The 15,326-nt window shown below is 43.7% G+C and overlaps 1 protein-coding gene across 1 annotated transcript in view; it reads left to right on the forward strand.

The window, feature by feature from the left end:
• Window positions 1-14,269, forward strand: part of LOC118375164 (SR-related and CTD-associated factor 4-like) — a 48,180-nt gene extending 33,911 nt beyond the window's left edge. Inside the window, exons 13-14 of the mRNA XM_052468680.1 lie at window positions 12,398-12,521; window positions 12,747-14,269. Coding sequence (XP_052324640.1) covers window positions 12,398-12,521; window positions 12,747-13,396 — 774 coding nt within the window. The 3' untranslated portion in view covers window positions 13,397-14,269. The remainder of the gene's footprint in view (window positions 1-12,397; window positions 12,522-12,746) is intronic.
• The last annotated feature ends 1,057 nt before the right edge of the window (window positions 14,270-15,326 follow it).

Here is a 15,326-nt window from a genome sequence, read left to right on the forward strand (position 1 = left end):
AAATAATTTTAATGTCTACATTTACACATTTATTCTAATTACAGACACATTAATGCATACTTTAAATGTACCTTTTATGCGAGCTAAATGAGAAATATAAATATTTTTCCTGTAAATTTTATTTTTTGTTGTTTTTAGAGTATTAATGTTACTGTCCTCACTACAACAGCAACAATAATTTGTCAAAATAACATGTCATTTTGACCTTTTTAATGTTCATTGAAATACTGTAGAATTCCATTCATTTCTCGCATGGAGGATTGCTCCATAGAGAACGATAGAGAGCTCTAGTGACCAAAAGTCTGTTTATCATGTGCAGTGCCATTGAGGGCTTCCGCCATTTTAATGTAGTCTACATGGTGAGACTTCATTGGCTGATCCTCCCAACCAGTCATGTCCAGCTGGGTCATCAGGAGAGATCACCCAATCGCAAAGAAGAAAATTGATTGCCTCAATGGCGCGGCCTATGCCGTCATGGCACAGAAACAAAGATCAGTCCTCTATCTATCTCTATGGACTGCTGCTACTGGTGGCTTCAAAGCCCCTCACTGGCCAATACATAGCATCTGCAATCCAGGGTTTATATGAGTTATTTGGTAGGAACGGGGTAAATTACACATGCCACTTACCACACGTCTAGTGAGGTGGCATGTGACGTCAGGGAAAAGTAAGTCATTTAGTCTCGTCTACTTTGTTTCCTGCAAATACTTTTTTAAAAACTCTTGGTTTTGTAGGTCTAACTCTTCTAATGTAGTCAAGTCGGTAATTTTTGAAGTAGTGGTACTTTCACTTGAGTACAGAGTTTCAGTACTCTACCCAGCCCTGCTAATCAGTTGTCTTTATGGGGCGGCAGCGTAGCCTAGTGGTTAGAGCGTTGGACTAGTAACCAGAAGGTTGCGAGTTCAAACCCCCGAGCTGACAAGGTACAAATCTGTCGTTCTGCCCCTGAACAGGCAGTTAACCCACTGTTCCCAGGCCGTCATTGAAAATAAGAATATGTTCTTTACTGACTTGCCTAGTAAAATAAAGGTAAAATAAAATAAAAAAAATTTAAAGAAGGAGGGGAAATTAGTGGCGATCGGTGATTGCTACATCTATTTTTTAAATCTATATTAATGATATATATACCCATGAATTCTTGACAAATATAACTTAGACAACACCAGATGAGCTTTAGTTCAACTGTCAGAACACAAAATACACAGTACATGTGTTTTTTTACTCCATCGTTTGTAAACAATGTAATTGCAAACTAACACTTATAGCTTTCGAAACGTGGTTAAAACCTATCATTTTGATCTCATGGACGTCCCTTTCATCCAGAGTCCCTTCTATGAATTTGAGAGTGGTTACATTTCTCTCCCCCCCCATTCCTAAGCTGTTTACCTTAAGGTGACGTTATTGTTTCATTTACAGATTTGCCTCCCCCCCTTTAAAAAAAAAAAAAAAAAGAAGCCTTTTATTTGTTTGCCTTTGAACTGCTTAATACTGTCAATGAAGTCGCAGCTCATGTGCAAGTCCCTCTAAGCCTTTCGTATCTGTTGCTGATGAAATTAAATCGCCCCCAATTAAATCCAAGGACAAAGAAGTTATGTGGATACAATGAAACCAAAAGGTAGGTTACTGGTAGTGTGGTACAAGCCACTAATATTTTATATTTTTGTTGACCGTTTCCCTTCAATAATATGGTCAATATGTGTCAACATTAGACATATAGACAATCAATAGAAAACTGCAGAGAACTCCCAAGTTCAGTAAGTAAAAGGGGATGACAATGCTTTAAAAAAAAAAAAAAATGTATATGTATGAATCTCATTTGTTTATGAATCATTCTTAATTGATAGAAATACACTTTTTTTGTGTGAATTTGTGATCAAATGGAGGTATCCTTTTTCTCTTCTTCCCAAAGACGAGTTGATTGAGGGATGTTCACAATATCTGAAGGTATCACGGCATTTCTGAATAGGACCCCTGTACAATAAGTGTTTTTCAAGCCTGTTCCCGTGGACCCACAGGACTGCATATTAGTTCCTGTCCAGCATGACCCCCAGGTGCTTCAATAAGCCCGTGATTAGTTGATTCAGGTGTGTGTGTTCGACCAATCACTTTTGGCACAGACATTTGTATTTATTTTTTAAACTCACACAGCCTACTATGAAACATAATTACCGACGCCAGCGGTAACCGTATCCATAGCTACCTTGCTTTTGAACCGTATTCTACAACTTGAACATAACAGACGTGTTGACCATATATGGCGTTCTACAGGTAACAACTGCTTCTTCTTATTAGTTGGTAGAACGTGTTGATTTGCATCATCGGGGTTGTGGGTTCGATTCCCGCTGGAGCGACCGATATGAAAACTTATACGTTCATTAATGTAAGGCGCTTTGGATAACAGCATCTGCTAATTGGCAATTTTGGCATATATTATGAAAACACAATATCAAGTAAGATACTATTATCATATAACATCTCAATTTGATGTTTTGGAGAGAGAGAGAGAGAGAGAGAGAAAAAAGTCCATGATCAAATGCTTAGTCCACACCTGAGTACATCTGTCAGAACTTATGGTCTGAACTGTTTCCATCCTTCCAGCAGGTCTCCACACCTGCTAATTTTTTGTCCTTGCCTTTTAACCAAGGACTGATTTCTACCTGGGTAAACCAGTACCCCTTTCACACTGTCGTACCTGCTCGAACCAAACTGCTGGCGCCGATACTCAGGCCAGCGGAGTACAACTTGACTCGGTTCAGCTCGGCAGTGGGAGAATGCCTCGGGTGTGGATACTCCAACCAATCAGTGGCATTCATTGATCAAGTAGGTGCCAGGGGAGAAATGTCTAACCAGCAGGGCTGGGTAGAACTCGAGGAGACGAGTTCATTAAACAACCCTGCAACATCTATGACATGAGCTAAGGGTGTGTTATCACCGTTGTGGAACTGCAGCACAACCTAGTCGGCAAAGCCTCTTGATGGGAGAATTACAACTGAAACAGTGAGGACCTATTCTCTCTGGTCACGTCGTCTGGTCGTCCCTTGGCGCTTGTCAGACGGTCACAAATACCTTGCATCTATCTGCATGTCACTGCAGTCTAAATCAAATCAAATGTATTTTTAAAAGTCCTTACATCAGCTGATGTCTCAAAGTGCTGTACATAAACCCAGCCTAAAACCCCCAAACAGCAAGCAATGCAGGTGTAGAAGCACGGTGGCTAGGAAAAAAGTCCCTAGAATGCCAGAGAACCTAGGAAGAAACCTAGAGAGGAACCAGGCTATGAGGGGTGGCCAGTCCTCTTCTGGCTGTGCCGGGTAGAGAGGAACCAGGCTATAAGGGGTGGCCAGTCCTCTTCTGGCTGTGCCAGGTAGATAGGAACCAGGCTCTGAGGGGTGGCCAGTCCTCTTCTGGCTGTGCCAGGTAGAGAGGAACCAGGCTATGCGGGGTGGCCAGTCCTCTTCTGGCTGTGCCAGGTAGATAGGAACCAGGCTATGAGGGGTGGCCAGTCCTCTTCTGGCTGTACCAGGTAGAGAGGAACCAGGCTATGTGGGTTGGCCAGTCCTCTTCTGGCTGTGCCAGGTAGAGAGGAACCAGGCTATGAGGGGTGGCCAGTCCTCTTCTGGCTGTGCCAGGTAGATAGGAACCAGGCTCTGAGGGGTGGCCAGTCCTCTTCTGGCTGTGCCGGATAGATAGGAACCAGGCTCTGAGGGGTGAACCCAGTCCTCTTCTGGCTGTGCCGGGTGGAGAGGAACCAGGCTATGAGGGGTGACCAGTCCTCTTCTGGCTGTGCCGGGTAGAGAGGAACCAACCAGGCGCTGAGGGGTGGCCAGTCCTCTTCTGGCTGCCGGGTGAACCAGGTGAGGGGTGACCAGTCCTCTTCTGGCTGTGCCGGGTGGAGAGGAACCAGGCTATGAGGGGTGGCCAGTCCTCTTCTGGCTGTGCCGGGTGGAGAGGAACCAGGCTATGAGGGGTGGCCAGTCCTCTTCTGGCTGTGCTTCTGGCTGTGGAGAGGAACCAGGCTATGAGGGGTGGCCAGTCGTCTTCTGGCTGTGCCAGGTAGAGAGGAACCAGGCTATGAGGGGTGGCCAGTCCTCTTCTGGCTGTGCCAGGTAGAGAGGAACCAGGCTATGCGTGGTGGCCAGTCCTCTTCTGGCTGTGCCAGGTAGAGAGGAACCAGGCTATGCGTGGTGGCCAGTCCTCTTCTGGCTGTGCCAGGTAGAGATTATAACAGAACATGGCCAAGATCGTCTTCCATCAGTGTCTATACAGAATATTTCTCAATGCACACCATTGCTTATTGCAGTGCACTGACACACTGGGTAACTATAGCTCATTTAACTCTCTGAATCAAGTCCTTAAATACTAGACATGCTCACGACCCCAACTAGAAGAGGAGTGTGTTTTTGTCAGTAGCGATAGCATGGCAAGCGATAGCATGGTAGGAGGAGGACAGGCTCATTGTAATGGAGGCTGGTAGGAGGAGGACATGCTCATTGTAATGGAGGCTGGTAGGAGGAGGACGGGCTCATTGTAATGGAGGCTGGTAGGAGGAGGACATGCTCATTGTAATGGAGGCTGGTAGGAGGAGGACGGGCTCATTGTAATGGAGGCTGGTAGGAGGAGGACGGGCTCATTGTAATGGAGGCTGGTAGGAGGAGGACGGGCTCATTGTAATGGAGGCTGGTAGGAGGAGGACGGGCTCATTGTAATGGAGGCTGGTAGGAGGAGGACGGGCTCATTGTAATGGAGGCTGGTAGGAGGAGGACGGGCTCATTGTAATGGAGGAGGACGGGCTCAATGTAATGGAGGCTGGTAGGAGGAGGACGGGCTCATTGTAATGGAGGCTGGTAGGAGGAGGACGGGCTCATTGTAATGGAGGCTGGTAGGAGGAGGACTGGCTCAATGTAATGGCTGGAATTAATAGAACGGAGTCAAACGTGGTTTCCGTGTGTTTTGATACTGTTTATCCCATTCTAGCCATTACAATGAGCCTGTCCTCCTACAGCTCCTCCCACCAGCCTCCACTGACTCCCTGGTATTAGTATGAGATTCAACCTTTTTTTATTCGCCCATTCTAAAAAAGACAGCCAGGGCATTTGTTGAAATGCCAACATGTTATTACTATGCTTTTGAATCTCGCTCGGGCAGCTTCTGCACCCACATTCCCCCCCCCAATGGGTGTCTATAGTAAAGACATGTAATTTAACTGTTAAAAAAAATCAATGACCTTTTTAATGTGCCATGACCACAACCAGTCACATTTTCATCGGATTGTCAAACAAATCAACTTCAAAAAGTAGGTTACCTTCGTACGTTCATCCAAAAATAATTCCAGCATCCCAACAGTGCACTGTTGTATATTTTTGGGGGGGGATTATTCCCTGTTCACAAGAACCCTTGATGATGTGAGTCCTGAGGCAATTTGCCTCTTCTGCCGAATGGTAAGTACACCACTGTCTGTGTGTCGACTGCAGTTAATCAAGCAGGTGACCAAATTACTTCTGGGATAACAGAGATTACGGTGCTTTCAACTGTTTATACTGAACAATAATATAAACACAACTTGTTAATGTGTTGGTCCCATTTTTCATGTACTGAAATAAAAGTTTACTAGACATTTTCCATATGCACAAAATGCTTTATTTCTCTCAAATTCTGTGCACAAATTTGTTTACATCCCTGTTAGTGAGCATTTCTCCTTTACCAAGAAAATCCATCCACCTGACAGGTGTGGCATATCAAGACGCTGATTAAACACCATTACACAGGTGCACCTTGTGCTGGGGGACAAAAGGCAACTCTAAAGTGTGCAGTTGTGTCACGCAACACAATGTCTCAGGTATTGAGGGAGCATGCATTTGGCATGCTGACTGCAGGAATGTCCACAAGAGCTGTTGCCAGATAATTTAATGTTCATTTCTCTACCCTAAATTGCCTCCAATGTCATTTTAGTGAATTTGGCAGTGTAACCACGCCAGCCCAGGACTTCCACATTCGTCTTCTTCACCTGCGGGATTGTCTGAGACCAGCCACCTGGACAGCTGTTGAAACTGTATTTGCACAAGCCAAAGAATTTCTGCGCCAACTGTCAGAAACCGTCTGTGAACCTTGCTCGTCGTCCTCATCAGGGTCTTGACTGCAGTTCGGCGTCGTAACCGACTTCAGTGGGCAAATACTCACCTTTAATGGCCGCTGGCACGCTGGAGAAGTGTGCTCTTCACGGATGAATCACAGTTTCAACTGTACCGGACAGATGGCAGACCAGGTGTATGGCGACGTGTGTGTGTGTGGGCGAGAGGTTTGCTGATGTCAATGTTGTGAACAGAGTGCCCCATGGTGGGGTTATGGTATGGGCAGGCATAAGCTATGGACAATGAATACAAATTGCATTTTTATCGATTAGCGATTTGAATGCACAGAGATACTGTGACGAGATCCTGAGGCCCATTGTCGTGCCATTCATCCGCCACCATCACCTCATGTTTCAGCATGATAATGCACATCTTTACACAATTCCTGGAAGCTGATAATGTCCCAGTTATTCTATGGGCAAAATACTCACCAGGCATGTCGCCCATGGATCGATGTGTATGACAGTGTAACCGATGTGAAATGGCTAGCTAGTTAGGCGGTGGTGCGCGCTATTAGCGTTTCCAATCGGTGACGTCACTCGCTCTGAGACCTTGAATAAGTGGTTCCCCTTGCTCTGCAGGGGCCGCGATCTTTTGTGGAGCGATGGGTAACGATGCTTCGTGGGTGACTTGTCTGTGTGCGGAGGGGAGGGTCCCTGGGTCGAGCCCAGGTAGGGGGGCGAGGAGACAGACTAAAGTTATACTGTTACAATCTGGCAACTTCACACAGCCATTAAAGAAGACTGGGGAAACATTCCACAGGCCACAATCAACAGCCTGATCAACTCTATGTGCAGGAGATGTGGTCGTGCTGAATGAGGTAAATGGTGGTGACACCAGATACTGACTGGTTTTCTGATCCACGCCCCCCTACTTCTTTAAGGTATCTATGATCAACAGATGCATATCTGTATTCCCAGTCGTGTGAATTCCATATATTAGGGCCTCGTGAATCTATTTCAATAGAGCGATTTTCCTCATATGAACTGTAACTCAGTACAACCTTTGTATCTTTCTTGCATTTATATTTTTTGTTCAGTGTAAAAAGCACAACCGAATTCCAACTGGAAAAACAATGTCAGATTTGTGTCATTGTCATGTAAATGTGTTATCACTGCACAGCCATTTTAAAAGCACAACAAAGTTAAAAATGGGAACACAATGTCAGATATTTTGTATTTAATACATCAACTCAATGCGTTACCACTGTGCTTCATCTAATAGCACAACCCAATAACCTGGATTGCAGTTGAGAATGAGATGACATTAAAGTACATGGTGTGACCGTGATCAACGCTGTTCAATATTCTACACAGATTATTACAGATCATCGCAACAATTGTGAAGATCTCCACCGACCTGCGACCTTTGCACGCTATCTTGATACGTGCACGTTTTCTATTATTGCATAAGGACACATTTATAGTTACAATAACCTCAGTCGTCATGGATGTGTTTTGTTTTTAAAAACATTAAAGGTTGAATAAATACGGTTCCATTAGTTTGTTAGAACCTTAGCCTAAAGTTATCTACTATATTTGGTTGTTCATTTTAAAAGGACAAGTGTCTTCGGTGCCACTAACTTTATGAATTCATAATTTATTATGTTGAATTCACATCTCCATCTCCATCTCAACCAAAAAAAAATCTAAGATAAAGAATTGGACTAAATCAAATCTTTATTTAAAGTGCTTTTAAAAAAGGTGAACAATGCAGAAATCGCTCTCTGCCATTTCCTGTTTGCTAATATTAGAAAAGTTTGCCTGATTTCAGTTTATAGGACAAAGACAAGCAAGTATAGTGTAGAGATGTATTGTACCATCTAAACCGCTGTGAAATATATTTTCCTTAACCCCCCAAAATATTGTATTTTCAGCTGTTTTTAAAGCTGGTGTACAAAAAACGAAAGTAAAAGACGCAAAAACGAAACGCAAGACCGGGAAACATAGAAATAGAGCATATAGATATATATATAGAACATAGAAATAGAGTACATACTGTAGATATATTTATATTTACATTTACATTTAAGTCATTAGCAGACGCTCTTATCCAGAGCGACTTACAAATATAGAACATATCTACCACTTCTTAGACTGGCTTTCAATGAAATTGACAGATCTATAGCTGAATTTGGCCGGGTCAAAAGGTTACAAACTGCAGCTTTAAAGTATGATTGGATTTATTCTTTAACTTAGATTTTTTTTTTGGAGGAGATGAATCCAACATATCAATTATTACATTTGTAGATAGTCTGGATTTAATTACAGTTTTTAAGTCAGTAGCACAGATGGAATTATACAAGCAGAAGATACATCTTCAAATGTTAATATTTGGTTGCGTTGACAAACAAACACAATTCAATATCCAGTGTGTCTTGTGAATCCAACAGGAATTATACATTCACATCTCCATCTCAACCAACAAAAATCTCATGTTGTAGAATGTGACCAAATCAAACTTTAAAATGCACTTTAAATTACATTTTTGATTTGATTTAGTCTTATTCTTTAACTAAAATGTTGGTTTAGATGCAGACGTAAATCTAAAATATGAATTTTTATCTGGTAGATTCAATTTTTAATCAACCAGAGTTTGAATCCCGAGGTATTGTCTATTTTTTTTGTTTAACCCTGAGTTGAATTGAAGCAATAGCGGTTGATGCTACACAGGGCCGAAATAGATGATGATATTATGGTATGTATAAGGTTGAAGCTCAATGTCAAATACAAATCTTCCTATTATCATATGTAAGCCAATATGACACCAATGTCAATGAAAATTGGCAAATCAACTTGGGAGGTACACATCATACCCCCAGCTTCTCATCGTGAGGTACACATCACCCCCCCCACCCCCCGCTTCTCATGGTGAGCCGTCCAGCAGTTACCGAGAAACACATGCCAGATTTTTTTTAACAGGGTCGTTAGCAATTGAGTTTTCAGAGTTTACCGAGCTCAAATTCTAGACGTCAGATTAAAACTAAACTATAGCGTCCATAAAGTGACCATTGGACTTAAAATGTAGTTCTGACCAAGTTTGTAGGTGCAACAGATTTTATAAGATGTATCAATTTATCTCACAACCTCATTTCTCTCTATTTAAGAACAAACGATGTGCTACCTTTTTGTAGCATTTCTGACAACGCTAACATCTTTTCAGCTGAACCTTAAGAGTTTTTTAAAAACAGAACCAGCACTTGTTTGCCTGCGCAAAATCCGCAACTAGCTAGTAGCAGGCTAGCAGTTGTAGCTAGATGGCTAACACCAGTCGGATGAGAAGGAAGCTGCAAGCAAAGGAAGCTCGCTAGCTTGGTATATTTTTGCTATGGAAGGTTTTTCATATGGCTGATGTAATCTGTGTGAACTAAATCAGAGCACAAACAAATAAGCGAGCAAATGTCCTTGGCTGCTATTATAGCCAGTTAGCTAGCCAACTAGTCCGTAGTAGTTACAAGCCAACGAGCCTGCACCATAGCTTTATAGGTCATCCACCACAAATCAATGTTGACAATGTACCCTAGCTAGCTACATTCTTCTAATAAGCATAGCTAGCTAGCTAAGTAAAGTTCATCGTCAACACCAAACATTGGGAAACTGCCACGCTGCTAACTTATAATACAGGCAATGGACATTGCTCATCTAGCTACTCCGGTATGATATAGTCAAACTGGCTAGATAGCTACGTATGCAGCCAGATGTCAGTTTCAGCACAAACACTGCTAGTAGTGCTCAGCATATGTGGGAACTCCAAGACTGTTGGGAAAGCATTCCAGGTGAAGCTGGTTGAGAGAATGCCAAGAGTGTGCAAATCTGTCATCAAGACAAAGGGTGGCTAGTTTGAAGAATCTCATATATAAAATATATTAACATTTTTGTAACATTATTTTGGTTACTATAGTTTTTATGTCTTTGCTATTATTCTACAATGTAGAAAATAGTAAAAAAATAAAGAAAAACCTTTGAATGAGTAGCTGTGGCCAAAGTATGTGGACACCCCTTCAAAGGAGTGGATTAGGTTATTTCAGCCACAGCCGTGGCTAACAGGTGTATAAAATCAAGCACACAGCCATGCAATCTCCATAGACAAACATTAGCAGTTGAATGTCCTTACTGAAGAGCTCAGTGACTTTCAACGTGGCACCGTCATATTCTGTCATATTCTTGAGTTTATGTCAATGTCAATCAGGAATGGAGACGGGCTCTATAGACCTCAAAATATGAGTGACTGAGCCAAAACACACCTGTTATGTTGAGCACCAACAGACAAAAAAAAACATGCTATGAAATACACACTCAGTGTACAAAATATTAGGAACACCTGCTCTTTCCAGGACATAGACTGACCAGGTGAATCCAGGTGAAAGATACGATCCCTTCTTGATGTCACCTGTTAAATCCACTCCAATCAGTGTCTATGAAGGGGAGGAGACGAGTTAAAGAAGGATTTTTAACCCTCGAGACAAGTGTCTGTGTGCCATTCAGAGGATGAATGGGCAAGTCAAAATATCGAAGTGTCTTTGAACGGGGGGTATGGTAGTAGGTGCCAGGCGCACCGGTTTGAGTGTGTCAAGAACTGCAACGCTGCTGGGTTTTTCACGCTCAACAGTTTCCTGTGTGTATCAAGAAGGTTCCACCAACCAAAGGACATCCAGACAACCTGACACAACTGTGGGAAGCATTGGACTCAACATGGGCCAGCATCCCTGTGGAACGCTTTCAACACCTTGTAGAGTCAACATGGGCCAGCATCCCTGTGGAACGCTTTCAACACCTTGTAGAGTCAACATGGGCCAGCATCCCTGTGGAACGCTTTCAACACCTTGTAGAGTCAACATGGGCCAGCATCCCTGTGGAACGCTTTCAACACCTAGTAGAGTCAACATGGGCCAGCATCCCTGTGGAACGCTTTCAACACCTTGTAGAGTCAACATGGGCCAGCAGCCCCGTGGAACGCTTTCCACACCTTGTAGAGTCAACATGGACCAGCAGCCCTGTGGAACGCTTTCAACACCTTGTAGAGTCAACATGGGCCAGCATCCCTGTGGAACGCTTTCAACACCTTGTAGAGTCCATGACCCCGACGAAATGAGGCCGTTCTGAGGACAAAGTTATTGAGCTGCAACCCAATTGCAACCCAATATTAAGAAGGTGATCCTAATGTTTTACACTCCGTGTATATTTAAGCAATAAGGCACGAGGGGGTTTGGTATATTGCCAATATACCACGGCTTAGGATCTTCTTAGGCAAAACGCCAGCATTCCTTGGCCCCTGTGTTCATTGGGTCATTTTAGAGAGCATTCCTTGGCCCCTGTGTTCATTGGGTAATTTTAAGAGCATTCCTTGTTTTACCCCTGTGTTCATTGGGTCATTTTAAGAGCATTCCTTGGCCCCTGTGTTCATTGGGTCATTTTAAGAGCATTCCTTGGCCCCTGTGTTCATTGGGTCATTTTAAGAGCATTCCTTGGCCCCTGTGTTCATTGGGTCATTTTAAGAGCATTCCTTGGCCCCTGTGTTCATTGGGTCATTTTAAGAGCATTCCTTGGCCCCTGTGGGGCTGGGTCATTTTAAGAGCATTCCTTAGCCCCTGTGTTCATTGGGTCATTTTAAGAGCATTCCTTGGCCCCTGTGTTCATTGGGTCATTTTAAGAGCATTCCTTGGCCCCTGTGTTCATTGGGTCATTTTAAGAGCATTCCTTGGCCCCTGTGTTCATTGGGTCATTTTAAGAGCATTCCTTGGCCCCTGTGTTCATTGGGTCATTTTAAGAGCATTCCTTGGCCCCTGTGTTCATTGGGTCATTTTAAGAGCATTCCTTGGCCCCTGTGTTCATTGGGTCATTTTAAGAGCATTCCTTGGCCCCTGTGTTCATTGGGTCATTTTAAGAGCATTCCTTGGCCCCTGTGTTCATTGGGTCATTTTAAGAGCATTCCTTGGCCCCTGTGTTCATTGGGTCATTTTAAGAGCATTCCTTGGCCCCTGTGTTCATTGGGTCATTTTAAGAGCATTCCTTGGCCCCTGTGTTATTGACAATGATGGTTCAGGTGTTCAAGCCTTAATTGCTTAATTATGTGCGTTGTGCAACATGTTGGGGTGTACTGTGTAACATTTATAATGTTTGTTATGCACTCCACATGCACCGAGTGAACAAAACATTAAGAACACCTTCCTAATATTGAAGTCCCCCCCTCCTTTGCACTCAGAACAGTTGAAACGGAGAAAGTTGATCTCGTCTTAACAGGGATATTCTTGTGTTTCCGTGTGTCTCCAGGTGCCTCCAGTCCAGCCAATAGGGTCTGTGGGTGGTCCCCCTGGCCCCCCAACCCCCTCTCTCACCCCCAGTGGACCCCCTTCCTTCCTGCCCGCTGACTTCAACCCCACACAGATGCCTCCAGGTAACACTTGGTGCAACAGCATGGAACTGAATCAAATAACCAGAGGATCACAAACAAACATGGTCATTGTAGAATTAAAACATATTTGTTATGAAATATACAAGAGGTCCAAACGAACCTTTTTATAATCATGAATGCTTTTTAAAGATATGTTGTCAGTCCATTTGTTTGATCTGAACTTTTCTAACCCTAATCTAATGTTTTATGTCTCTGCTCTGTCTGCAGGTTTCCCTCCGCCAGTGGTGGGAGGACCAAGGAGCACCAAAGATGACTCGGGGTCTAAAGACAAGGCTGGAGGGAGTGGTGGCCTCTCTGGCCCCTCAGACGCTCCAGACAGCCAGCTGGGAGCTCCAGGGCCAGGGGCCGTGATGAGTCCTCCAGGTTCAGCAGTGTTACTGGGTCCCAGGATGGCCATGATGACCATGCAGCCTCGTTCAGGACTACCACCCCCTCAACTCCAGCCCCCTTTTGCCCCTCACCTCCCTCCCCCCAACATGCCCCCAATGATGATGGGCTCCAGGGGCCCCAACCCCATGTTTCCCCCCAGGGGGGGCCCTCCAGGTGGGTTCAGGATGCCCATGGGCCACCAGTCCATGGAGGACTTTCCTCACGGACCCCCCAGACATCCCTTCCAGCCTGGACCCCCCAGACATCCCTTCCAGCCCGGACCCCCCGGGGAAGAAGGTGGCAACTGGGAGGGCGGGAGACACTTCAGGGGCGAGAGGCCAGGGTTCGGGGGACATGACAGGGATTGGGGGAGGTTTGGGGAGCAGGTGAGAGGGTTTCCGAGAGGAGGAAGAGGAGGGGGTTGGTCCAGAGGTGGGCCTGAGGGGAGAGACCACTTCATGAATCGACAGGATAGATTTGAACGGTGATGACAGGGGGTTTGGGGGGGGGGGGAGGGGAGCTGAAGAGACGGGGATCAACATCCAGGGTCCTGTCGGGGAAAAACCCTTTTGGAACAGGAATGAATGACCTGAACTCGTCCAATAAAAACACAAGAGTTTAGTTTTTTTCTACAGTGCGTGTAACTGTACACCACCCAGATTATCTGGCCTCAAGAGAACCACTTGGAGACTGGGCACATTTTGAGTCGGGGACACAAACATTGAAATGTACAGCCTGTCCCTGATTAATTTCTCCACCGTTCCAAAGACATTAAGACTAAACATTATGGTCTGGTTACCCAGAAACAGAATAGACCTAGTCCGTGAATAAAACGCATGTTCAATGGAGGATCTCTGTTAGAAGGACTTCTTTAGTCCAGGACTAGGTTTAATCTGTGTCTGAGAAACCAACTCGATGACAATATCACAGTTTCAACCGACGGAAGTCTAATTTTGCAGTCAGTTCATGTGAGTAACTTTGTCCTATTTTTGAGCTGGTATATTCTGACAGAAAACCACAGGGAGAAGAATACTGCTTGGTATATATATTGTATGTGCTGATGGCCAATATCTTGTTTTGTATATTTTGAGTGAATGTTTTGTTAATTCTCAAGTAAGTCTGTCACTAGGCCAGTTAGAAAAAAACAAACTGTTGATTTGTTGTCAGTTTTACGGTTGGATCTGAAAACACAATGATCTTTGTATTGATTGGGGGCGCTTCAGAACACCAAAATATTTTGCTTCAGAATTTGTATCATTAGCTGTTTTGTTTTTAGTAAACTATTTTTGTACTAAGCAAGTGTCCCTTGTAAATTCTTCATGGGAGGCAAATTTTAAATGCAATGTTTTTTTTTCACTCACTGACACCAGGAAAACTGTTGGCGGTTCCATCGTCTACCACTAGAGGGCAATGTAGCACTTTTTTTTTTTACCTGGGTTTGTAGCCAGGGTCTCACTTTTACACGTCAATCAGATCAAACTTTATTTGCCACATGCGTCAAATACAACAAGTGTAGACTTTACCGTGAAATGCTGAATACAACAAGTGTAGACTTTACCGTGAAATGCTGAATACAACAAGTGTAGACTTTACCGTGAAATGCTGAATACAACAAGTGTAGACTTTACCGTGAAATGCTGAATACAACAAGTGTAGACTTTACTGTGAAATGCTGAATACAACAAGTGTAGACTTTACCGTGAAATGCTGAATACAACAAGTGTAGACTTTACCGTGAAATGCTGAATACAACAAGTGTAGACTTTACTGTGAAATGCTGAATACAACAAGTGTAGACTTTACCGTGAAATGCTGAACTTTACAGTGAAATGCTGAAAGTGTAGACTTTACTTGTGAAATGCTGAATACAACAAGTGTAGACTTTACCGTGAAATGCTGAATACAACAAGTGTAGACTTTACTGTGAAATGCTGAATACAACAAGTGTAGACTTTACCGTGAAATGCTGAATACAACAAGTGTAGACTTTACCGTGAAATGCTGAATACAACAAGTGTAGACCGTGAAATGCTGAATACAACAAGTGTAGACTTTACCGTGAAATGCTGAAAACAACAAGTGTAGACTTTACCGTGAAATGCTGAATACAACAAGTGTAGACTTTACCGTGAAATGCTGAATACAACAAGTGTAGACTTTACCGTGAAATGCTGAATACAACAAGTGTAGACTTTACCGTGAAATGCTTTACTTTACAACCCCCTAAACCAACAGCGCAGTTCAAGAAGAAGAAAATATTTATCAAGTAGACTAAAATAAAAAGTAACAGAATAACAATAATGAGGCTTTATACAGGGGGCACCGGTACAGAGTCAATGTGGAGGTTATATACAGGGGGCACCGGTACCGAGTCCATGTGGAGGTTATATACAGGGGGCACCGGTACCGAGTCCATGT

This window comes from Oncorhynchus keta, chromosome 18 (genome assembly GCF_023373465.1).
Source record: "Oncorhynchus keta strain PuntledgeMale-10-30-2019 chromosome 18, Oket_V2, whole genome shotgun sequence".
Lineage (NCBI taxonomy): Eukaryota > Metazoa > Chordata > Actinopteri > Salmoniformes > Salmonidae > Oncorhynchus > Oncorhynchus keta.